The sequence below is a fragment of the Nannobrachium achirus genome (genome assembly GCF_963921795.1).
Source record: "Nannobrachium achirus genome assembly, chromosome: 21".
Lineage (NCBI taxonomy): Eukaryota > Metazoa > Chordata > Actinopteri > Myctophiformes > Myctophidae > Nannobrachium > Nannobrachium achirus.
In genome coordinates this window covers 9,846,344-9,871,343 of record NC_137828.1, presented here as the reverse complement: position 1 = coordinate 9,871,343, position 25,000 = coordinate 9,846,344, and the positions used below count along the sequence as shown (strand labels likewise).

General features: G+C 44.2%; 1 protein-coding gene across 1 annotated transcript in view; it reads right to left on the bottom strand.

Annotated features, from left to right (window-relative positions):
* dnah5l (dynein, axonemal, heavy chain 5 like) overlaps positions 1–25,000 on the bottom strand; it is a gene marked incomplete at both ends in the record, with an annotated part of 142,853 nt that overhangs the window by 10,237 nt on the left and 107,616 nt on the right. Inside the window, 20 exons of the mRNA XM_080752420.1 lie at positions 4,156–4,355; positions 4,604–4,754; positions 5,060–5,181; positions 5,930–5,985; positions 7,995–8,212; positions 8,860–9,024; positions 9,391–9,540; positions 10,111–10,232; positions 11,030–11,156; positions 11,705–11,956; positions 13,573–13,743; positions 14,111–14,293; positions 15,016–15,171; positions 17,224–17,418; positions 18,340–18,516; positions 19,363–19,476; positions 20,365–20,469; positions 21,601–21,768; positions 22,442–22,555; positions 24,031–24,132. Coding sequence (XP_080608546.1) covers positions 4,156–4,355; positions 4,604–4,754; positions 5,060–5,181; positions 5,930–5,985; positions 7,995–8,212; positions 8,860–9,024; positions 9,391–9,540; positions 10,111–10,232; positions 11,030–11,156; positions 11,705–11,956; positions 13,573–13,743; positions 14,111–14,293; positions 15,016–15,171; positions 17,224–17,418; positions 18,340–18,516; positions 19,363–19,476; positions 20,365–20,469; positions 21,601–21,768; positions 22,442–22,555; positions 24,031–24,132 — 3,048 coding nt within the window. The remainder of the gene's footprint in view (positions 1–4,155; positions 4,356–4,603; positions 4,755–5,059; positions 5,182–5,929; positions 5,986–7,994; positions 8,213–8,859; positions 9,025–9,390; positions 9,541–10,110; positions 10,233–11,029; positions 11,157–11,704; positions 11,957–13,572; positions 13,744–14,110; positions 14,294–15,015; positions 15,172–17,223; positions 17,419–18,339; positions 18,517–19,362; positions 19,477–20,364; positions 20,470–21,600; positions 21,769–22,441; positions 22,556–24,030; positions 24,133–25,000) is intronic.

Sequence of the window (25,000 nt, the reverse complement as noted above, 5' to 3'; positions counted from 1 at the left end):
AACGTCTTCCAATTCACAGTCAAAGTAGCAGCAGCTGTGACCAGGACACAGGTCTACTGTTCTGGGTTTCCACCCGCCTTCACACGAAGAGGAGCCTTAAAAACAACCTCTACAGTCAAATGATGAGGAAAGGACAGCTCCCCTCATCTTCCTCTCGGAAAATCACCAGCTGTGTAACCAGCCAGCAACAAGGAGACACAGACCAACCAAGATCTGGCGAGGGCATCGACTCAGCCAGGAGAAGTAAAATCACATCTGATGACTTACAAGGAAACCTCGTGTGTGAAAAGAGCTTCAGTGGGGTATCGACTCTGAAGAAACACCAGCATGTCGTCCACACCAAAGAAAAACCTTTCCAGTGCAAACAGTGTGACAAGAGTTTCAAAAAGTTAAATAAACTGACGAGGCACCAGCGCGTCCACACAGGAGAAAAACCCTTTCACTGTAAACAATGTGACAAGGGCTTCAGTATGCTAGTGAACCTGAACACACACCAGCGCGTCCACAGTGGAGAGAAACCCTTTGTGTGTCAACAGTGCGACAAGAGTTTCAGTTTGTTGAGTAACCTGAAGAGGCACCGGCGCGTCCACAGCGGAGAAAAACCTTTCCGGTGTGTTCAATGCGACAAGAGTTTCAGTGAATTAAGTAGCCTAAAGATACACCGGCGTCTCCACAGTGGAGAGAAACCCTATGTGTGTAAACAGTGTGACAAGGGCTTCGGTCATTTAGATTATCTGAGGAAGCACCAGCGTGCCCACAGTGGGGAGAAACCTTACCGGTGTAGTCAATGCGACAAGAGTTTCAGTCAGTTAAGTAACCTGACGACACACCTGCGTCTCCACGGTGGAGAGAAACCCTTTTTGTGTACACAGTGTGACAAGGGTTTCAGTGAGTTAGGTAACCTGAGAAGTCACCTGCGTGTCCACGGTAAAGAAAAACCCTTTGTGTGTAAACAGTGTGACAGGGGTTTCAGGGTGTTACAGGCACTGAAGACACACCAACGTGTCCACAGTGGGGAAAAACCTTTCCTGTGTAATCAATGCGACAAGAGTTTCAGTGTATCTAGTAACCTGAATAAGCACCAGCGTGTTCACAGTGGAGAGAAACCCTTTGTGTGTAAACTGTGTGACAGGCGCTTCGGTCAATCGAGTAACCTGAAGACTCACCAGCGGGTCCACAGTGGACAAAAACCCTTTGTGTGTAAACGGTGTGACAGGTGTTTCAGTGCATTAGGTTCTCTGAAGAGGCACCAGAGTGTCCACAGTGGAGAAACCCTTCAGTTGTTAACAGCTGTGTGACACAGTTAAAGGTGATACACCATGAAGTTTCACTTTTCCTATTTTAAAACCTTTTTTTGGGGGTCCCACTAGCACCTTCTACCGTATCCTCTCACAAAGTCCCATTTCTGACCATTGTGTCTTTCTCTGTTTTTGGGAAGGCAGAGGATAAAAGCTTTCCATGAGTTCTCAGAACAGGCTGTCCTGAATTGCTGCCGTCGCTGATGTCAGCGACGGCCCTCCCCGCCCTTCAGGTCCAAACCAGAAGAAGCAAGCTTTCAAAATCCCATATTAAATAACCTGCCACAAATGCATGTCCAAGAAGTAAACAAATCTACTGTCAGATTAACATACACAAGTGTGCTAGTTATATTTTCTAATTAGGTGCTTCTGAATTGTTCCAGTGTGTTTGTGTCAGTGTAAAGGCCCATTCCCACTGGGCCAGATAACAGATAAAAAAAAATCTCTTTCTCCAGATATTTTTCTATTCAAAGTGGATGGTAGATACAGATAAAAAAATATCTGCCACAGATATTTCTTTTATCTGTGGCAGATATATTTTTTTGCATAAGAGCTACAAACCATCACTTGACCAACAGAGGTGTCCACCAGATGGCGCTGATCATTCAGGCCAAGATTAAACGAAAGAAGATGATCCGGTCAGACAGCTCAATATATGCACAACCAAGTGTACTACTTGCATGTTGGTAGACTCTAGAGCCAGACGACCCTTCTACAAACTCTGAGCGCTACACATTCTGTTACTTCACCTCTGGAAAGTTTGGAACCAAAGAAGATCTGCTTGTCATTTCTAAAATCTGTATAGATTCTTTATGCGAGTTCCATTCCGGCTATGCAGCAAGCTATAAAGGTTTTGAGAACCTGAATTGACAGTAATTGACAGTTGACAGTGACAGTGAGCATAAAAGAGACAAGGACTTACAAGGTTCAACAGGTACATACTGTAGTAGAAATTTATAGAGTAACAAATATGTGTATTATATACTTGTTTTCCTTCCATTCAATCTCATTGAATGGGTGGTCAACCAGCTACAGCTGTCAAATCTTAAAGAGGTGGTGTCATGATTTTCCCCCCCTCTAAAACATGATTATCAGGTGTTATGATTATACTAGGAGGAAGAGTTTTTCCAAAAAAGTATACAGAAAGAGTTAAAATTGGGTTTTTATGTGGCCACACCCCCAGTTCATTAAGTATGCATGGATGTCATGGTGGGTGGTGACCCAGCTGAAGTTAGCCACACCCCACAGTGTTGGGTGAATGGTAATTAGGGGAGGAGTTGATACTGTGATGTAAAAGTATCTGTGTTTTTTAACTGACACTTTTGACCACAAGGTGGCAGCCTCCAAAAGAAAAGAAACAAATACCAAGAGAATATACATAATTGCTCATAAAAACCACACCAGGGGGTCCAATGAAGTACTTTCAACCTCCTAGAGTCTAGACACATGAAAAACAGAAAAAGTACAAAACTATGGCACCATCTCTTTAACTAACAGCTGAGTTCTCCCCCACGCTTACTCTCTCACTCTGTCAGCAAATCTGCACTGTGTGTAACTATTTGTATGTTGTCCTTACCTTTAGTACATGTCCTTATAAGACCATGTTTAGAATAGCATCTCTGTCAGAATGGACTATAAGAGCTGTATGATAATGGGACAGGGGAGGGTTGTGTCAGAATGGACTATAAGAGCTGTATGATAATGGGGAGGGGAGGCTTGTGCCCGGAAGGGGCTGACAGGACAGGCCAGGAGGCCTGCTCCTCTGATGCTGTGAATGCTGTATACTCTGTTCAAACCTTTTGCCTTTTTGAATAAAACTTGTCAATTCTTCAAATCCTTCATCCTTATGGAAAATTAATGTGTTGCTATCACAATACTGTTCATCAATTCTTCAATCATTGTTTCTCAAACAGTGGGTCCGGACCCATATATATTGTATATATCTCTTTTTTTTTCTTCTTTTTTTTTGACAGTTTACAAGCTCCTTGTAGAACTGCTATTTTCACTAGTCTGTGTTCTGGGAAAACGTCAAATCTCTCTTAAAGTTTGGGAACAGTTTTAAAGAGCCTGCCAATGGCTCTCTTCAGTGGAACATCAGTGGATAGTCTACGATATTAGTCAAAGTATTGCCAATACTTTTGTACTTTTACACAAATATTTCTAATACAGTTTTAATACAAGCACTTTACTTGTAACAGAGATTTTATATTGTGTTATTGTTACTTTTTACTTAAGCAAAACAGAGTACTTCTACCATCAGGAGGTTGTGGTTTCTAACAGACAATTGGACTCGAGTCATGATGACTCGACTTGACTCGGACTCGAGTCGCAAATTTGACGACTTGCGACTTGAAAACTTGAGAATCGACTCGACTTGAGACACGCTGACTCGGACGACTTGGCGCTACACCACTCACCAAAGCAGTCGTAAACCCCACGCTAGGTTCACACTTTTATTGATTGATTGATTTGATTGATTGGAGACAGGCATGTAAGCGAGAGCACAAGCACGGAAGCAGCCAAACACCATGATCAGATCTGCATGGTATTTTTTGACATTTACTTTAGGAAGAAAGGTTTCGCACTTCAAGATATAAACCTGAGATATAACCTGTGACTCGACTTGAAAAGCTTTTGACTTGACTCGACTTGACAACCTTGTGACTCGACTCGACGCGACTTGACATGTCAACCTTGTGTGACTCGACTCGACTTGACTTGACAACCTTGTGATCGACTCGACTTGACTTGCCCACAACAGAAAAAACTTGAGACTTGCTTGAGACTTGGACCAAATGACTTGCGACTCGCTTGGGACTCGGATCAGAGGGACTTGTACAATTGTCCGGGTTCTAACCTCAGGGGAGTCGACCAGTGGCAGGGCGTCTATGTGCTGCAGATAGTCCTGCACGGTGCCGGCCCTGCCGGGGACGCTGTAACCCTTATAGAAACAGAAGGCGGCAGAGAAGGTGTTGTCGCTGAACCACACTCTGGTGAAGGTGTTGAGGAGACGCTTGTCCAGGTCGTCTGTCACCCTGCCCCCGTACTGCACCTCACCTGGTGACCAGAGGGAGGACAGTGTAGGACAAATAAATATATCTAAGACGTGTATATATATATATATATAACATATATGTAAGACGCCACAGGGAGACATGCGACCTCGGTCACGCCAATTCTTGTAGTCTAATTTTAGTCGACTAAATATCAAGATTTTAGTTGACTAAATGTACAGTTGATTTAGTCAACTAAAAATGTATTTTGGCAGGCCTTGATGGCATCGTAATGACTGATTTTACACTTACCCAGCATGTATCTGAGACAGCTCCAGTTGACTCCTCTCTTGGAGTCCATGTCGTCCAGGTGGTTCTGAACAAACTGCATGCTGGAGGAGAAGTCTGCCTGGTTGAACTCATACGGGATGTTCCACCCCAACGCTCCGAACTTACGACGCTCCTGAGAGAGAGAGAGAGAGAGAGAGAGAGAGAGAGAGAGAGAGAGAGAGAGAGAGAGAGAGAGAGAGAGAGAGAGAGAGAGCTTGGGAAAGTGCAGGTGGCTGGGGTGAGCCCGGGCGACAAACAGTCTGAGGAAGAGCTTTGCGCTCGAAACGTCACAGCTTTTTCTTGGTACAATAAAGCTTTAACCTTTAGTTAAACCTCTGCCTGGTTAGATTCAATAATAGCGATGACCCTCTTGACAGATGGATGGATGGATGGATGTAATGGACAGACAGACACATGTCTGTCTGTCCAGTGTATTACCTGTACAGTAGTGTGTAGAAAGGCCACGGCGTACAACAGAGGCTTCCATTGAGGCTGGTTGGTCACTTCCAACTGTTCCTGAGTCACTCCACTGTATGTCCTCTTTAACCCCGCTTTCATGCCTACAGACCACGCACCGACGCACGCACACAGGCAGGCATGCAGACAGACAGACAGACAGACAGACAGAAAGATTCATACATACCGTAGAATCTACGTACATGGGCAACTGGCGGCCCGGGGGCCACATGCGGCCCCCCACCTTCACTTAATGCGGGTTAATATCAGAATACTGATATATTATTGATTTCAGCTGTTATAATTCCAAACCCGCTCTAATTGCGTCAATCTATATTAGTAGCTTAATGACTAGTATAGTAGTATTACAATGTCATTTTTTACGTCCAATGTATTTGTATTTAATTCATAAATATAACATGAGTATATAACTAAATGCGTTTGAAATTAAATCAAAATGTTACATTTCAGGATTCCAATTAAAAAATAACAAAAAAAATGCGATGCGTTTTGAGCTTGTAGCCTATTTTTACTTCTTTTGTATGATATACTAGAATGACAAAGTAGGACATAACAATATGCAATGTGGCCCTCTGGAGTGAAGGTGGAAATATAGTGGCCCTCACCATTATCAAAGTTGCCCACCCCTGCTGTAGATGGATAAAAATGAATGAATTGAAAATGTATGAGTGAGTGAGTGAGTGAGTGAGTGAGTGAGTGAGTGAGTGAGTGAGTGAGTGAGTGAGTGAGTGAGTGGGTGGGTGGGTGGGTGAGTGAGTGAGTGAGTGAGTGAGTGAGTGAGTGAGTGAGTGAGTTAATGAATTAATGAGTCATAATGCAGTGTTAAGTTACCTAAAGGAGGTTCATTCGTGAACTTAATAGAAGACTGGAGGAAGTTGATAGGAAACCTAAACACACACACACACACACACACACACACACACACACACACACACACACACACACACACACACACACACACACACACACACACACACACACACACACACACACACACGTGTTAGAGACACAACCCAAATATTTCAAATAGTGTCTCTTTAACCGGGAGCTCTTTTTGTTTCCCAAAAGAAGAAAAGAATCATCAGCACACACACAAATGTTGTGGTTTCCAGCCGTGTTAAGTGTCAGATGGGTCGGGCAGCAAGATTGTCAAGTGCAGTGGCTCTCAAACATTTTTAATGGAGCCAGGACCCAAATCAATATGTATTTGTAGTGAGGGGATTAAGGGGAGCAAATGCTAATTTCGTGCAATTTTGACTTAAAGCGCGAAATTTTGCACAGATGTAGCCCAGGGCTTGCTCTAATGATTTAGCTAGGGCGCCCGAGTCTGCGACCTTCGGGGTCACCACAGCACCCACAGAACTCTGAAAAGTGATGACTCATCACTTTTCATCACTAAAGTCGATGGGAGCCCAACTTGATTTGGCCGCTGTGGCAACCCCGAATGTTGCAGACTCGGGCGCCCTAGCTAAATCATTAGAGCATGCCCTGAGCTACATCTGTGCAAAATTTTGAACTTTTAGACTGATTAGCACGAGAAAAAAAAACCCTAAGGCCTCCGACTAACATGAAAACGCATCCATACGTGTATTGTTTTCTGAGGCCATTTCTAGCCCACAGAATGTTTTTTGTGCAAAACAAATGCCTGCAATGGATTCAGCATGATGACAAACCCCTAGTTAGACCCATCAGATCCTCCTTAAATACCCAGAAAAAAAAAGTAATTCTGGGTATTTTCCTCCTGTATAGAAAGTCAATGTGAGCCCAACTTGATTTGGCCGCTGTGGCGACCCCGAAGGTCGCAGACTCGGGCGCCCTAGCTAAATCATTAGAGCAAGCCCTGGGCTACATCTGTGCAAAACTTCGCGCTTTAAGTCAAAATTGCACGAAATTAGCATATGCTCCCCTTAATCCCCTCACTATTGGCTGCAGACGACCCACATGTGAAATTATTCTGTGCCAGAGACCCTCATAAGAGATTTGTGTTGCAAAAATGTTGACATTTTGTCCTGTTTTATCAAGATTCGTAGAAAATATATTGTCAAATAGCGAAAGTACTGTATATCAAGCTTGAGGAACCGAATATTACATGGTGCCACACTGCTCTATTGAACTTCTTCTCTGTCGCCCTATTACTTTGAATGCTCGTTCTTGGTTTAGAGTGATTAACCCATTTAGAACGGGTAAACTGTATTGTGTATCATTATTTTATGTTTTAACTATTGAAAAATAGCAGATATACAAGCTCACAGCACGGCACGAGTGCCGTGCTGCGAGCTTGTAGATCTGCTATTTTTGAAAAATCGTGAAAATTAGAATTTTGACCCGATTCTATCTAAGACTTTTTGAAAAACCTATGTTTCTATCTCAGCAATCTGGCTAGCCATCGTCAAAGAAAACGTCCTTTTCACATAACTGGAGCTCAGTTAGTCTGTTCTTGAGAGACTACTATGTTAGTGGTTCTCAAACCTTTTCATGTGAGGGACCCCCAAAATTATATTTATTTGGCCACGGACCCCCATCTCAAAATATTTAGTTCTAGGGACCACCCACAAGCAAAATTTGAGTTACAAACGTTCGCTTTGAAAATACATATATTCAAAGATTTGCAGAAATGTTCACGACTTATTCAAAAATAGCAGATCTACAAGCTCGCAGCGCGGCACTGTATATCTGCTATTTTTCACTGGTTAAAGCATTCAATAATTCTAGGCCTAAAAACATTTTTTATGCCATATTAACACATTTTGCAGGCCTCACCCAGGAACCCCCTTAAGGACCCCTGGTGGTCCCCGGACCCCACTTTGAGAACCACTGGTTACGTGGGCCCTGATCCAGAAGAGGTTGGGACCTCAGTCTGTAGCTCATCACAGTGACCATCAATCACCATGGTTACCTGGGGTGCACGTCGGTCGTCAGCCACACCCGGAAACCCTGGTGCACGGTGTCAGCGGTTGCCGTGGTTACCGTCTCCAGCAGCTCGTCCAGGAAGTTGAGCCCCAGGTGACAGTTCTGTAGGAGGAGCCAGCCGCCGTCCGTCATGCTGTGAGCCAATAGCCTGCGAGCATGGACCTCCTGGCCCTGCCCCATGGAGATGGGCCTGCAGGGCACCCCCTGGTGGCAGGACAGAGGTTTTGTTTTTTTGAGCGGTGGTAAACCGCTCCATAGAGTGGCTGTGCGTGTGTATGTGGCCACTTTTCCTCAGCGTTTTGCCATAGCAATGTGTTTTCCTCAGCGTTTTGCCATAGCAATCAATGTGTGTGTGTGTAGCCTGTATTACATCACCAATTACATCCTAGACCTATATCCTAGTCTGAAGACGTTATGCAAGCACAACCACCGCTCACTTCACATTGGGTGTGATTTTTTAACCGTAAAGCGGTTCGTGGCCGATGACAAAAGACCTCACTCGAATCCATCATACTGTTCCTGAGACATAAGTGAACTAGTTAGCATTGTTTACAACACTACACTCCCTCTGCCAACCTGGGGAGAGCAATGGACTGCCCTCATGCTTCCTTCTATACATGAGGAGTCCAAGCCACTCCTTTTCACCTGACAGGGGGGAGTTTCCCTGGTTGGACGTAGCACGTGGAAGGAGCAATATCCACGTGTAGCCCCGACCTTACGGTAAGATTTAATATTCTTACTGTAAATACAGTAAACGCGTCAAATGCGTCGTGGGCATTTGACCACGTGGGCATTTAGAGTTAACATGGTTTTATCATGGTGGTATCATGGTAAGTGAGGGCATACAGTACCTTTACTTTGGCCAGTCTCTCAATGTCCTCCGTGGGGTCTGAGCCCATGGACAGCAGGCACACCAGGGGGGTTCTGGGGCTGCTCTCGCTCCACATGCTGTCCAGGTCCAGGACGAGGCCTTCAGCATATCGCTGACCCAGACAGTCTGAGATGTACCGCCGAGCCTGGAGAAAGCACGCACACCGGGAAGTCACAAGGGAGGGAAAAGTGGGACTGAGTCACTAGGGCCCACGGTGGAGGGGCCTTAATTATTCTATACATTCGCTTTTGAAAATAGCAGATATACAAGTTCACAGCGAGGCACCGAGTGCCGCGCAGCGAGCTTGTAGATCTGCTATTTCTGAAAAGTCGTGAAAATGTGTGCAAGAATATAAACATAAAGTGTCTAAAAGCTATTGCAAAAAAGGAGAATATATACATAAAGTGACCATGAAACATTCAACTCTCACACACATGAAAAAAAGCTATACTCAAGCAACTACGCCAACATTTACAAGCGTACAAGTTTACGGTAAAACAAGCCCACAGACCTGAGCGATGGTTCTATCAGGACACCAGCTGCGGATGAGAAGCAGTTTCCTGAAGCTGTCCAGGACTTCCTGATACCCATCAGGCACTGGGGCATCCTCTGGTGCAGGTTGGTCAAACCACGCCTTCCATGAACGCTCATTACGACTCACCTGTACACGCACGCATACACGCACACACACACACACACACACACACGTTTTGATGTTGATGCTATAGCCCAGGGTTCCCCAATAGGCGGCCCACAGGCCGCAGGGGCTACTGTCAGGCCCCCACCAACCCCAGTAATAATGGTGATATACACTAAGAGCAGCAACAACACTAGTATATCGTTGTTGTCAGGTAGAAACCTTGTATCTCCAAATTTGTACGTTCTTTCGCAAAGTAAAGCCCTGCCTCATCATTCAAGGCCGTCTCACAAAAGTAGTGAAAACAGCTGATCTACAAGCACACAACGCCTCGCGGTGCGAGGCGTTGTGTGCTTGTTTTTCAAGATTTTCACCCGATAACGACGATATCTGAACTGTCTCTGGAGTAGCGGGAACGCCACTGTCGCCCCCTGCAATGTTGCGGCCCTCGGCTTGGTACCCTAGACATGATTCGGCCCTTGGGGAAAACTAATTGGGGAACCCTGCTATAGCCTATTAACACATTTAGCTGGGTACCCCCTGTAACCCTTTCGAGGACCCCAGGGGGTCCCCGGCACCCAGCTATAGATGTACCTGGGCCAGTAGCTGTGTGAATGGAGGCAGGCTGGACAGCTGGACCAGGTTCAGCCAGGTCAGATCCAGAATCCAGCGCCGGGGTTTAGCCTCCACCGAGTTCAGGTCCAGAGAAGCTCCTCCTACTCACATGAAATCAAGCAGAGAAGTTTCCAACTTTTACTGAGAGGAGAGGAGAGGAGAGGAGAGGAGAGGAGAGGAGAGGAGAACTGATACAATTATTATTTATTTTTTAATCATTTTTATCGATTTTTGTAACCCATTTTTTCTAGCTTCACTGGTTGGACGTAGAAGGAACACATTATTCCAACCAGTTCCTTTCCCCTCCATCAGGTGCCCTGGCTGGCCATAGCCTCGCATAGCCAGGCTTACTCATCTGCGAAGAGAAAAGCCTTAACTGCAGCACTTCCGGTGTCTGCAAATTCATGCCATTTACATCGCCTATTGTGGCCAGGGTGGGCTGGCCAGGGGGAGTGTGGTGGCAGAAATGTATAGAGTAACAAATATGTGTATTACTGTATGTACTTGTTTTCCTCCATTCAATCTCATTGAATGGATGGTCAACCATTGCACATGCTAATTCAACTCAAGTTACTCAACTAACAGCTGTCAATCTAACAGCTGAGTTCTCTGTATGTTTTTGTGAGGGTATATACCCTAGAAGACATGCGGAGAACATGCAAACTTCACACACCCTTTTGCCACCCCGCGCTGATGACGCGGAGCCGGACGTTTTTATTATTGTATTATGATCTGAGACAGCATTCATTTTACAAGAGCATCTTGTAAAATGAGCATCAAGAGAAGAAGTACGGTTTAATCCGGTTTTAATATTAAGTGGCTCCCCGTGGCTGAGAAAGAGTTAAGGTAGATGAAATGATGTGATGAGACTAAAGAGAGATGTAGACTATAGGGTGACCTTTGATGAAGGTCTGGAACTCGCTGTGGGAGATGTTCTGGTCCTGCAGGTCCACCTTCAGAGCCAGCAGCAGAGTGAAGAGGAGCTGGTGGTCTGCATACAACCCTCTGACGGTGTAACTGTACACCTACACACACACACGCACACACACACACACACACACACACACACACACACACACACACACACACACACACAGGTGTGTTTAGGCACGTTTCTAACGTGCCTAAATCTCTCAAAATGTCTTTACATGACCTGCCGAAAAATTGCCTTGTTTTTTCGATAACCTTTTTCATTTACTTTTAATAATTCTTTGGGAAAATGGAAAAAATGTAATACAATAAAAGATTATTAAAAATAAATGAAAAAAGCTATCGGGAAAAAACACGGCTTGCTCACGAATTAGGAGGGTTAGTATGAATCATCAGAAAAAATAATGGGTGTTTTTAATGAATCTATCATGGTTAAAATGGAGTTTGAAGTTACAAGGGGTGTGTATGTGGAGAGGCCCTGGAGGAGGAGGGCCTGGTAACATTTACATCAAATATCTAAATATTGAATCAAGCAAATTAAAAACTGTTCAGGGTGTTCATAAAAGCCTGATTAGACGATAAAAGAACCAAAAGTTTTTTTGAAAGTGAAATATCCCTTTAACGTCAGTGGATCTCTATTCACCTGGTAGGTGAGGAAGTCGATGACGTTGCTTATGCGCTTGGCGGTGATGTGAGCCTTGGCCGAGCGTTCCAGAGACATGTCAAAGATCTCCAGGAACTGACTGAGGGAGGTCTGGTACATGACGTTGACCAGAGACATCTCCACAACCAGGAAGTACAGGATGCTGCCCCTGGTGGCCACCGGGCGGTACTCCTCCCTGGCGCGAGTTATCTGCACCTCCGTGTCCGCTGCAACCCGCAGCTTCTCACTGACCTACAAGGGTTTAAAGTTGTCTTAAAGGGATATTCCACTGAAAAAAGACTTTTGGTCATTTTATCCTCTAATCTATTTTGGGAACAGTTTTTGAATTTCTTCATTCAGTATTTAGTTATTTGATCATTCATTTCCCCCTTCCAGGACCTTCCTATACAAAACCATTATAACTTCAAAATCCATTTTAACCATGATAGATTCAATGAAAACAACTGTCCTTTTTTCTGGTGACTCCTGACACCCTCCGAATACGTGAGCAGGCCGTGTTTTTTCGATAACATTTTTCATCGATTTCTATTAATCTTTTGGGGGAAATGAAAATTATTAAATACAATAAAAGATTATAAAAAATAAATGAAAAAGGTTATCGAAAAAAAAAACACACGGCCTGTTCACGTATTCGGAGGGTGTCAAGAGTCACCAGAAAAAAGGACGGTTGTTTTCATTGAATCTATCATGGTTAATCATCATGGAGTTTGAAGTTATAATGGGTTTGTATAGGAAGGTCCTGGAAGGAGGGAAATGAATTATCAAATATCTAAATACTGAATGAAGAAAGTCAAAAACTGTCCTGGGTGTTCCCAAGAGCCTGATTAGACGATATAATGACATAAAGGTTTTTTTTTTAAAGTGAAATATCCCTTTAAAGCTGTATTATGTCACTTTTTGGTGTGCATAAAAGTTCTACTGAAAAGATGTGTTTTGTACAACTCTACAGTAACCAACGATGTGCTGTGAGACCCTGTTCATGCGACTCGGGGGCCCATCGGCCTCGACTTAATTAGTAGTTGGGATGGGATGGGATTGGGGTGGTTGTATTTGGTCCCCCTGCTCTTCTGTTGAGACATTTTATCATGTGATACGATCCCCTTTCTAGTCATGAGTTTTGACAAGAGCAAGCAGGCATTCTCTATTTGCTCAGTGGTAAAACAAATTCAGCACTTGTGCAGAAGCCCCGTAGCCTGACACTCAGCCTGAATTGACATTTCGTTTCACTTCATTATTCAGTCTGAGGTCGCTCCCACCGAGGGCGATTGCTGGGATGGGCGTTGCCAAAGAGGCAGTCTTCTGCGATTGGTTCACCGTCTGACCAACACATGACGTAGTGTTGTTATGTGTGGCTGGCTAGTGGCTAGCCTGTTGCTTGCTGGTGCTGCTTGCTAACCAAAGAAACAGGCAGAATAGGAGCACTACAAACTAGTAATCAAACACAACATAATATGCCTGCTACTGGTGTTTCATAGCGAGATCGATACGATCGCATTTTACCGCAATTTACGGCATTTTACCGCGACGCACATGAGTTCTGGGAAAACCCCACCCACGCTGATCACAAGACGCTGATTCATGACCCTGGTTCGCCGTACGGATTTTCGAATGAGGAAGGCCTCTTCAATGAGAGCGATTCTAGACCCCTGAATTGCCAAAACAAAAATGTAGCGATTCAGGGTCTGGAACTAGGCTAGAAGCCCCGGTTAGAATCCGAGGTAAAAAAGTTTAAAGGGCACACACACACACACACACACACACACACACACACACACACACACACACACACACACACACACACACACACACACACACACACACACACACACACACACACACAAGCTGACCTCCTGTGCGGTGGTCTTGGTAACAGTGAGGACATCTATCAGAGACTGGTCCTCCACCAGGGAGCCCTCTGTGCTGGTCAGACGGACCAGCAGACTGTCTTCCAGCTCCGCCATTCTCCTCTTGTTACCGGTCACCTCCTCTAGGAGGCGCACTCGCTCCGACTCCAACTCCTGGCGGGGGAGAAGATACACAGTGACTGACTGGAGATATGCAACTTGCTAATGTGCTTAATGAGAAGATTACAGGGGTTAAAGTTCTCAGTCCTGGGGATTGATTTCAGTCTTGAGGATTCCAGTTTGTTGAAGCTTATTCATCATAATTATCGAAATCGCTATGACCGCGCAGCGCCGTACTGCGCCCCGGTCGTGCTCCGCATCACGGCACCCCGGTGAAAGACTGAAGCGACTTTCTCCCACTGCATAACTCCACCCCGGTCGCGAAAAGTGAATGTTTTTTCTGGTTGGCCTGTCAGGGAGTCTCAGGGACCAATCTGACAAACCATGAATTGTATTTTGAGGTACCAACCAACCAACCAACCTGTTTCTCTATCTGGATGACCCGTCCCAGCAGCTGGTCCTCCAGTCCCCTCTGTGTGACGGTGAAGTCCACCATGGTGGTCCTGGCGTGGACCTCAGGGCTGTAGGACGGGTTGGACAGCTTGGTGCTGATGTACAGAGTGAAGCCTCGCATCACCTCCACCTCCTTATCCCCCACCTTCACCTGGAGAGGGTTATGCAGACATCCCAACTATGAGATCAGCATTTCCGGGAGGTCCCCTGTGCACGCGCGTGCGCAAAAAAATATTGTTTTTTTTTTCTCTGATTTTAATCATTTTTCTATGGTTAAAAACTGTTAAAAACGGTTCTGCACGGCAGCCGAACCATTTTAAGTTTAATATAATCGGGTTAATTTATAGCATGATGTCTTTCTTACCTATTTGGAGAAAGTTCTGTCACTATCACTGTGACACACACACAACAGCCTGCCTGCAGGCTGCCGTGCGTTGCACAGGCTGCAAGATTGACAGTTTGACGACGAATGAGAACACATTTATTTGCATCGCGGGTCGCAGATCCGGTTCTAGACCGGATCCAGGCGGATATGGCAAGCATTTGCGGGAGCGGCCGGGATTTCCGAGAGGTTCGGTGCTACTCGCGGGCGTCCGGGAGGAGACGCTGATTTCCGGGAGACTACCGCAACATCCGGGAGACTTGGGATGTCTGGTTATGTTACAGTGACCATGACCAGAAGGTACAGCTGAGAATCGGAAAGTGTCACTTGAGAAGACACGTTAACCATTCAAGCCCCATATACGGTACATTGTTGATAAATAGTGGAAATATCTACTAGCTCAAGTGTCACGATAAGATGCGTTGTGAGCTTGTAAAGGTGCTATTTTGGGCTACTTAAACAACAGCAACAGTAAGAACAACCATCTTTACTTTAAACGTGGATCCAGACTTGATGAAGTTCTTGTCCAGGATGTTGTCCAGCGCCGGGTCCAGCTCCTCCCCCACGTCCTCCAGCAGCAGAGGACGTCCCAGAGACAGACTGTCCTCCAGGTGAGAGCGGAAGTACTTCTGGTTCAGAGAGGTCACCTGACCGGGAGACAGACAGACAGACAGACAGAGACAAATTAAAGATGTTGTGGTTCATATCATCTTTTTATCATTTCATATTGATGACCAACTGACCACCTGACCCTAAGGCACAGCCATAATGCCATGTGCAGCATTTACAAGGCCAGGCTTCTGTCTGGCAGAAATGAAGCCTTATCTACTACCATGGAGCCTGTACCAAAAACAATGAGAATTGTTTTGGTTTATAAGGCTCAGCCTGGTGTCATGCAGACACCAGCGAAGGACATCTCTCCAGGAACCTATGAACTCTTTGCTACTGTAGTGTATATGGACTCTTTCTCTTGTCATTTGTGGACAAGAAACATATCCTATGAACTGTTGAAACGTCATCCATTGACTGACCAAATGACCATACTCATGTCAAAACATCATTTGTCAGAGAGAGCACGAACCATTGAACCATTATTTCTGTACTGTACCCGTCTTGAATTCTCTCTCTCCAGTAAACATTCCATTCTCACTCTGAATCACTCTCCTGTCTTATTTCCTTGTGATGGATTATAGGGGAATAAGAAGGTGTTGTTGTTTATAAATAATATATTTATGCCATGATATTTCCCCCCCTAAAACATGATGTGCAGGTATTATGTTGCCTGGTTCCAGACCATAGACCCCGCCTACTCTCAGAGTGGACTGTTTCTCTGGTCTGGAGCTGAGTACATGAATCGGCAGTTTAGCAGCCAAAAACTGCGGCTGATCCAATGAGCGCAAGGGGTGGGGGTGGGTTTAACGAATATCCAATCCGCGCAGCAGTTGAAACGATTCAAACGAAGTTCACACACACACAGGCAGGCTGAGGCAGGCACACACACGCGCGTGCTGATTTCACCGAGCTGTTAATGTTGATTACATGTTTCTGGTCGCAGTTCTGTGTGGAAGCACTGGCACAGACAGAGACACACACACAATCACACACACACACACGCCGCGACCGTGCGTCGCGTTCACCGTGCGCCGCGTTCACCATGCATCGCGATCACTCGCGCACGGTCGCAAAAAAGTCCCTCCCCCATAAATCGCTCAGAATAGGGCACATTTTCAGACTAAAGTGTGAGCTGAGTCTGAAATCAGGCTAGGTATTATGATTATACTAGGAGGAAGATTATTTTAAAAAAAAGTGTACAGTTAGTGATAAAATCTTGTTTTTATGTGGCCACACCCACCAGTTCATTAGGTATGCCTGGTTGTCAGGTGGGTGGTGTCTCAGCTGAAGTAGCCACACCCACAGCATTGGGCGTATGGTGAAAGGGGGAGGGGATGAGTTTGTGATGTAATAAAATCAGTGTTTTTCGAACCTTTTGACTCAGAGGCTTTCAGCTTTCAGGAAGAAACCAAAAATACACAGGGAAGGCAAATTTGCACACACACACACCTGGAGGTCTATATAAAAGTAATGTTCTGTAGACACAGAAAAAGTACAAATCTTTGGCACCACCTCTTTAACAAACTAAATGTGCTTTCATCCATCTCTTATTCTTTCTTTTCTCTTCCCTTCACTCATCTTTTGACTTTAACCGTTGTCATTCCTTCAGAATTATTTGCCCTCCCCTCCCCTTCCCCCCTTCTATTATGTTAATTACAATTGATTATCAATAACTCTTTTTTAATAATGCATTAAAGGAGTAGTTCACAACCAAAATGACATTTTTTTCTATTGATTAGTCACGCCATGGAGACTAGAGTTCAATAATAATTCCTAAGCATTCCTAAGACAAAAATGTGATAACAATAAATTTACCCCCATTCGTTCCGGATGGGGAACCGTTTCAAAACGGGTCCCCATACTAATCAATTTTTTGTCTTAGGAATGTGACAAGAAACCCAAAAATATTATTGAACTCAAGTCTCCATGGCGTGACTAATCAATAGAAAAAAAGTCATGTTGGGGGTGAACTACTCCTTTAAATGGATGATTTTGATTAACTGTAGCCCTATCAGATTCTCTCTCCTCTCCTCTCCTCTCCTCTCCTCTCCCCTCCCCTCCCCTCCCCTCCCCTCTCCTCTCTCTACCTGCAGTTGGTTGTCTCTCTCTTTGTTGTTGATCCAGGTCTTGGCCTGTCCCTGGGGGTCTATGAGGAGGGGGTATCTGGTGGCCTTGGTGACGATGACAGCGTTCTGGACGGACAGCTCGTCGCTGGGCAGACCCTGGAGGCTCCAGACGGACGCCGTGGGACCGTCCACCAGGAGAGAGGACACGTCCACGTCCTGACGGAACGGAACACAACACAATAGTCAGGACAGCAACGCCAGGCGGACTACGGCTGCAGGCCAGTCAATCTGAGGTTTGACCCAAAAGAAATTGCAATAGTAATGGTTCAAGGTTTTTTATGATCCTTAGGGTCATCCAAAAAACATGTTATAAGTTTTCCATTATATTCTTAGTGGATCAAGGTGAATTCAAGGGGTTCAAGTTTGGGTCCCTTCACTTACTATACAGGAAAGAATACCCCCCCAAAAATCTTCTTTAAGTAGCATGTGAGGGGTCTAACTAGGGTTTTTTCATGATTCTGAATCCATTGCAAGCATTTGTTTTGCACGAAAAACATTCCTCGGGCAGAAAACGGGCCCCAACTGAGCTGACCCCGGAAAAGTGATGACTCATCACTAAACCATAGTTTGTGGGTCCATTTTTAGCCTGAGGAATGTTTTTCGTGCAAAACAAATGCTTGCAATGGATTCAGAATCATGAAAAACCCCTAGTTAGACCCCTCACATGCTACTTAAAGAAGATTTTTTTGGGTCTTTTTTTCCTTTATTGTAAGTGAAGGGACCAAAACTTGAATCCCCTGAATTCACCTTCACCACTAAGAACATAATGGAAAACTTTTAACATGTTTTTTGGATGACCCTAAGGATCATAAAAAACCTTGAACCATTACTATTGCAATTTCTTTTGGGTCAGGCCCTTTTTTAGCTTAGATTGACTGGCCTAATCGCCGTAGCGATCAAAATGGTTAAGCAAAGCCTCTGCGGCAACGGGTTCCCACCCCTTTCACTGACCGGCCTTGTACGATGAAGCAGGGCTTTGCTTTGCGAAAGAACGTACGCATTTGAAACTTGGAGATACGAGGTTTCCACCCGACAACGACGATATGCTATATTGGTGGGTTATTAGCTAGTTCTTACACTGCTATAAGGTATATGTTTCTGGGTCATCTCTGTCCTCCACAGCTGCAGCAGGATGTTCCGGTACTCCTGGTTAAAAGGACCACAGTAGGACAGGAACCCAGTGGACAGCAACACGTCTCCAACCAGATGTTTGATCTGGTTCTCGAAGGCAACAGCGCTGTCCGTCCATCGCACCTGGAATACACACAATTAATTTCCAAAACTTTTCCAAAACTTTTCCAGAATATTTAACCCAATTTCCAGGACTATATAACAATAATTCAGCTCAATAACAGGTCGCTTACTCCTATGTGCAATGCCCAAAGACAGGTAGTGTATGCCAGTGGTTCTCAACCTTTTCAGGGTGTGACCCCCAAAATAATCATAATTTAACTGGGGACCCCCACCCTGACAAGCACTATTAGTTGAGGAATTGTGTATAACACGTTTCTATTGTGAAAATAGCCGATCTACATGCTCACAACGCCTCGCGTTGCGAGGCATTGTGAGCATGTAGATCTGCTATTGTCACAATTTCTGCCTCTAATATTTGACAATTTGGCCAATGTTTAATTTGTCATTTCAGAGGTATTAACAAAATCAATAACCAAAGACAATGCATAGCTATTTTTTCCAGGACCTTCCCTTGATCAATTCCAAAACTTTTCCAGTACTGGAAAAATATTTCCAGGAATTTCATGACCGTGGGAACCCTGTACACAGGACAGAAGATGGAAAATGGATGCATGGATGGATTAGGGCTGGGCAATTCATCAACAATGTATTGAAACCAATATTTAGAAGACAATAACCAACGTAAAATCTTGCTCATGTTGGGTGATTTACCTTTTGACAGTTACCTTTTCAGCAGCCTCATAGTTATTTTATGGAATCAATTCTTATTTTAAACTTGGTATTAGAAAAACCTTGTAGCATACCAAAATAGAGAAAATACTGTCGCAGCACGATGCATTGTAAGCTTGTAGATCTGCTAAATATTTTTTTATAATCATAAATCAAAAGTTTTCAATAATAAGCTACCTTCTCTCCTCCCAGTCCCTCAATCAGAGACCTAGCGTTGGACATCTTCCTCCGGCACGACTCAGCGTCATCCTGCAGTTCCTGTTTTTGCCTCATGGCGGCATCAGAGAGTGCCTGGCGGGGAGGAGAGGAGAGGAAAGGTTTTGTGTCTATATAGTCAGGGACCCACAAGCCCAAAAGCTCAAGGAATAGGGTTGAACCTGTGATTTTCTGCCGTACTTTTTATTTCGGTTTTATCTATTAGTTTGGTCATTAAGGTCCACAGAATGAGAGGCCTGCTCTGCCGGAAACATTGCGAAAAAAGTTATAGCCATTTATATATTCACTGTCCCATTGACTCCACTAGAAATATTAAAAAAAGAAAATAAATCTGCTTTAAGTTGCATGCGAGGGGTCAAACTAGGGGTTCTTCATGATTCTGAATCCATTGCAAGCATTTGTTTTGCATGAAAAACATTCCTTGGGAAAAATGTCAGCCACCCAAAATTGTGAAAAGTGGAAAAAAAAGTGATGACTCATCACTTTTCACAGTTTTTGGGGTCCGAAATTCTGCCCAAGGAATGTTTTTCATGCAAAACAAATGCTTGCAATGGATTCAGAATGATGAAAAAACCCTAGTTTGACCCGTCACATGCTACATAAAGAAGATATTTTTTCTTTTTTTTAATATTTCTAATGGAGTCAATGGGACAGTGAATAGTGAATATACAAATGGCCATAACTTTTTTTCGCAAAGTTTCCGGCAGAGCAGGCCTCTCATTCTGTGGACCTTAATGACCAAATTAATAGATAAAACAAAAATAAAAAGTACGGCAGAACATCACAGGTCCTCTCCCATTTTGGTGACTGGGTCCCCGGCCAATAGTTTTTTTTTGTCTTCAGCTACAAGTTTAGTGTAGTTAACTTGTTTAATGAGAAAACAAAACACAGATGATCAAATGATCAAAATAACGTATGTGTGTGTGTGTGTGTGTGCGTGCGTGCGTGCGTTCGTGCGTGTACCTGAGCAGCGTCCAGCTCCTGTTGTTTAGCATCCAGTTGTTGTTGTGCTGCAGCGAGCTCAGCCTGTGCTACAAGCAGACGCTGTTCTTGGAGAGCCAGGTTAGCCTGCAGACACACAGGAGTTTATGTGTGCACTTCATTTAATATACAAGTGTCCCCGCAAATATAGTAGAAACTGAGAAATAAACAATCGTGAGGACCCTTTTCCTGGTCCTCACCATAGACTATAAAAGATATGGACAAAGCGAAGCCATTCGTTTCTATGCAGCGCAAATGACATGGCTTATATGGCTTCTTGGCATGGGTGTTGCCATCATAGATTGAAATGCAAACGGGGGAGGCTATTGGCTGCCAACGGTCACGTGCAACCGCAGAGATACATGGGAGAATGCGGTCGAAGCCTCCCGAAATACAGCACACGAAGAAGAACACAGCCGGCTGGTATCAGTTTAGTTGGCCACGCCCCCCGCAACTTTATCATCAATTTTAACATAAATGGGACCTTATTTTCACAAAACGCATATCATCGTGATTGAAAGGCATTTTTTAACTAGCGATAGGAACCATAAAGTATTCATGAAAATGTTAATTAAGGTTAGAACACGAAAGGGGAAAATGAATGGGATCCAAAGGAGAACAATTCTTTTTGCAACCGGCCAGGGGGAAAACAGCACAACTAGCGGCCAATCATAGGAAGTTTTAGTTCCGTATTGGGCTCATTTTAAATCGGCGGAACTCTCCCCCTGGTCCTCACACACTGAAGAAATTGACCATAGACCATTCTTATAGACATTCAAGTCCACTCATACACGCTGTCACATAACAATTAACTTTTATGTTTTATTTTGACATTACAACCGAAAACATTCTTTTTCCCAAACGAAAGTGCCTAACTATTAGGTGACTGCACACCTGTTCAAACAGTTCCTGCCCTGATGAAGAGCCATGTATCCCTGCGGTTGCACATGACCGTTGGCAACCAACAGCATTCCTTATGATTCCTGGGGTACCTTTCAAACAATGATGGCGACACCCATACAAGGGACAAAAAAACGTAATTTTCGCCGCATAGAAAACCAATGGCTTCGCACCGTCCATATTTTTTTTACAGTCTATGGTCAAGACACCACCAACACCACAAACATAGTAAGTGGCCCCTTCCGGCAAGTTGACAAGAAGAAACACTTGATGTACTCGCACGTGTGCGTGCGTGTGTGTGTGTATGCACGCTTGTACCTTGAGAGGTAGAACTTCCTTGTTGATGGAGAAGAAGTCCACCATGGCTTCAGTCCAGGAACACAAGCCTGCAATGTTGCCACAGATCCTCTTGGCTGACTCCAGGTTATAGTCCTCCATCTGCAGGTATGGAGCCAATAACTCCACCACCTCCTCGTTTATAGAGTCCTATGGGAGAGGAGGACAGGTTATAGTCCTCCATCTGCAGGTATGGAGCCAATAACTCCACCACCTCCTCGTTTATAGAGTCCTATGGGAGAGGAGGAGACGTAAGTACTGTATATGGATTTGTGTCTTTATTTGTGTGGGATTAGCGAGAGTTTAGTCTCGCGAGGCCAGACTGTTGCCTCCGCGATTTGGGCAAATGCTCCCGGCATACAGTCTGGCAAACGGAAATAGAAACGATGACGCTCCCTTGGTGCAGTAGCTCAAAATGATGGTTTAGTGATGAGTCATCAATTTTCACAGTCTTTTGGGGTCCGTTTTTAGCCCAAGGAATGTTTTTCATGCAAAACAAATGCTTGCAATGGATTCAGAATAATTAAAAACCCCTAGTTTGACCCCTCACATCCCACTTAAAGCAGATTTTTTTGGGAGTAACTTTTCCTTTATAGTGTAGTGTATAGTAAGTGAAGGTAGGTAGGTCGTTTTCAAAACTTTGCCCCGATGGGATTCCTTGGGACTTTTTTTCTCTCACTAAGGACATAATGAGGATACAGAATCAGTTGAGTTTGCTACTATTGCAATTGTGTGTGTGTGTGTGTGTGTGTGTGTGTGTGTGTGTGTGTGTGTGTGTGTGTGTGTGTGTGTGTGTGTGTGTGTGTGTGTGTGTGTGAGAGACCTTGCTGAAGTTCAGCAGCATGCTGAGGAAAGCAGAGTTCTGCATCAGTTTCATGGCCTCGGCCCATGAAGGTCGCGGACAAGGTCGTTCAGGGTCAGCAGTGACGGTGTCAATCTGATAATAATATTATAACAACAATAATAATGCAATATTTGAAATGATTATTGAACAATAATAATAATAATAATAATAATAACAACAACAACAACAACATAGTTTATACTAGTGGTTCCCAACATTTCCAGATCAGAGCCTACTTGAACATATATTATTACCAATTAATAGCCCGGGCATTTATTATGCAAAATCGATGTGAACCCCTGGCGTTTAAAAGAGTCCAGGCGGCTATTGGTAACAGGCTTTTATTTATTTTGGCTTTTTTTGGGGGGCGTGAAACTAAGTGTAAATTTGGCTTAAGAAGTGTCCGTCCACGAGACCACGATGCGCTGTGAACTTGTAGATTTGCTGTTTTCGGCGCACTACAGTCATGCAACATAAATTACCGGTAAGTTAACTCTTTTACTGCTTCGGACGTTCCCGTTCGCCACAATTTTCAACCCAGCTCGTTGCCAATACGACTTGTTCTTTTTACCTTGTCTGATGACTGTAAGCTGATGAGGGGTCGCGCCGCCGTGTACAGTAAAAACATCTCTCGTAACGCTGCTCTCAAAAATCCACCGCACGTTAGCAATAATGGAGTCCCAAATCACTTCCTGGCTGTTTTCTGTGGATCTGATCTAGAAAATGCATTTCTATGCTCTGAATGGATGGCAAGCGCAGCGGCCCAATTCACATTAATTATTTGCATAAGGCTGCCCTCTGCCGCCAGTTTGGCTAAAGTACACATATGAGCGTCTATTGTATAAAGAATTTGTTTGAAAATAATCAATAGATAATTTTCTATAACATCGCAAAGGTAAGCTGCTTTTTGCTGGCACCAGCCCCAATAAATAAATAATAAATCTGGCAGTAGAACTGTTAAAATAAATTGCAAATAATAGCCCAGGCTCTTATATGGAACCAAATCAGGATTAAAATAAATTGCAAATAATGGCCCAGGCTCTTTGAACCTGGTGGTTATTTGAGACAGGCCGTTACCCGGTTGCAGTTTGCCACCGGGCTACATGGGGCGGCATAGCTCAGGGGTAGAGAAACTGGTATTAGAGCACGAAGGGTATAAATCCCGAAGGGTTCCCAGTTCGAATCCGGGCTCCCCCTGAGTTAATGTCGAAGGGTCCTTGGGCAAGACTCTGAACCCCTAATTGCCTCCGGTGAGCAGGTTGGTGCCTTGCATGGCTTCCTCTGCCACCGGTGTATGAATGTGTGTGTGAATGGGTGAATGTAATGCACAATCTATGTAAAGCGCTTTGGATTAAAAGCGCTATATAAATGCACCATTTACCATTTTACTAATTGGTAATATACAGTATTGAAAGTGTTCACGGCCCAAACATCTGACCACAAATGTTTATTTTAATGATCAATGCATTCTGGCAAGGTTTTGAAGAAGTACAATTTTTGAATTAATGTCAATATCCTCAAGGGCCACAGGTTGTGATTGCCACATAGAAAATATGCACATGCAGTACCTTCCTCTGGAACAGTAGCAGTACGGCGTCCATGATTCTCATGATGAGATGAGGAGGTTTACCCAGCTTTCTCACTGTAGCTATGTCTGCTGGCTTTATGGTCTAGAGACAAAGAGAGATACAAATAGCAGAATATTTTAGTCTTTTAGTCTTAGTCGACAAAATGAACAATGCCCTGCCCCCCCCCCCCCCCCACCCTGAACTCTGTAATATTCCCTGCAAATCAGTGTTGTTTTTGACAGCAAATTTTGATTTGGTTTTAGTCATAGTCTTTTGAATAAAATGTAATTTAGTTTTAGTCATAATTTAGTCACCTGAAAAGTATTAGTTTTAGTAAAATGTTACTAATCTACAGTTGATTTAGTCAACTGAAATGTATTTTGGCAGGCCTTGATGGCATTGTAATGACTGATTTTACACTTGGTTGCGTGCTGAACATAGCAGATCTACAAGCTCACAACGCGTCGCACTGCGACGCGTTGTGAGCTTGTAGATCGGCTATTTTCAGCACCCAACACCTGAGAGCAACCAAACCTAAAATGTCTCTCTTCTACACCAGTCCCTCCCTAACATTTTAGTCTAGTTTTTATTTTGTTGACGAAATTGTCAATAGATTTAGTCTTAGTTTTAGTCATCACAGCTTAGTTTTTATTTCGTTTTTATTTAGTTTTCGTCAGTGAAAGAAACGCAGTCGACAAACATTTTTCGTCATAGTTTTAGTCGACGAAATCAACACTGCTGCAAATGAACTTTTGAGTGCCGAGTTGCCTCCTCGTCCCAAAGCTGACTCAAACCAACCTGTGTTGGTTTGGGTCAGTCGTCACCAGGGACGTGCTGGCCATTGGGAAAAGCGGGTCAACTCCCGAACGGCCGGTTCATTCCCGGCCGGTCCAGGCCGGCCATTAGGAAAAAATTAAAAATAAAATGTCGGCCTTCATTCCATTTTGGGGGCTGGGCGGCCAACAAAGTA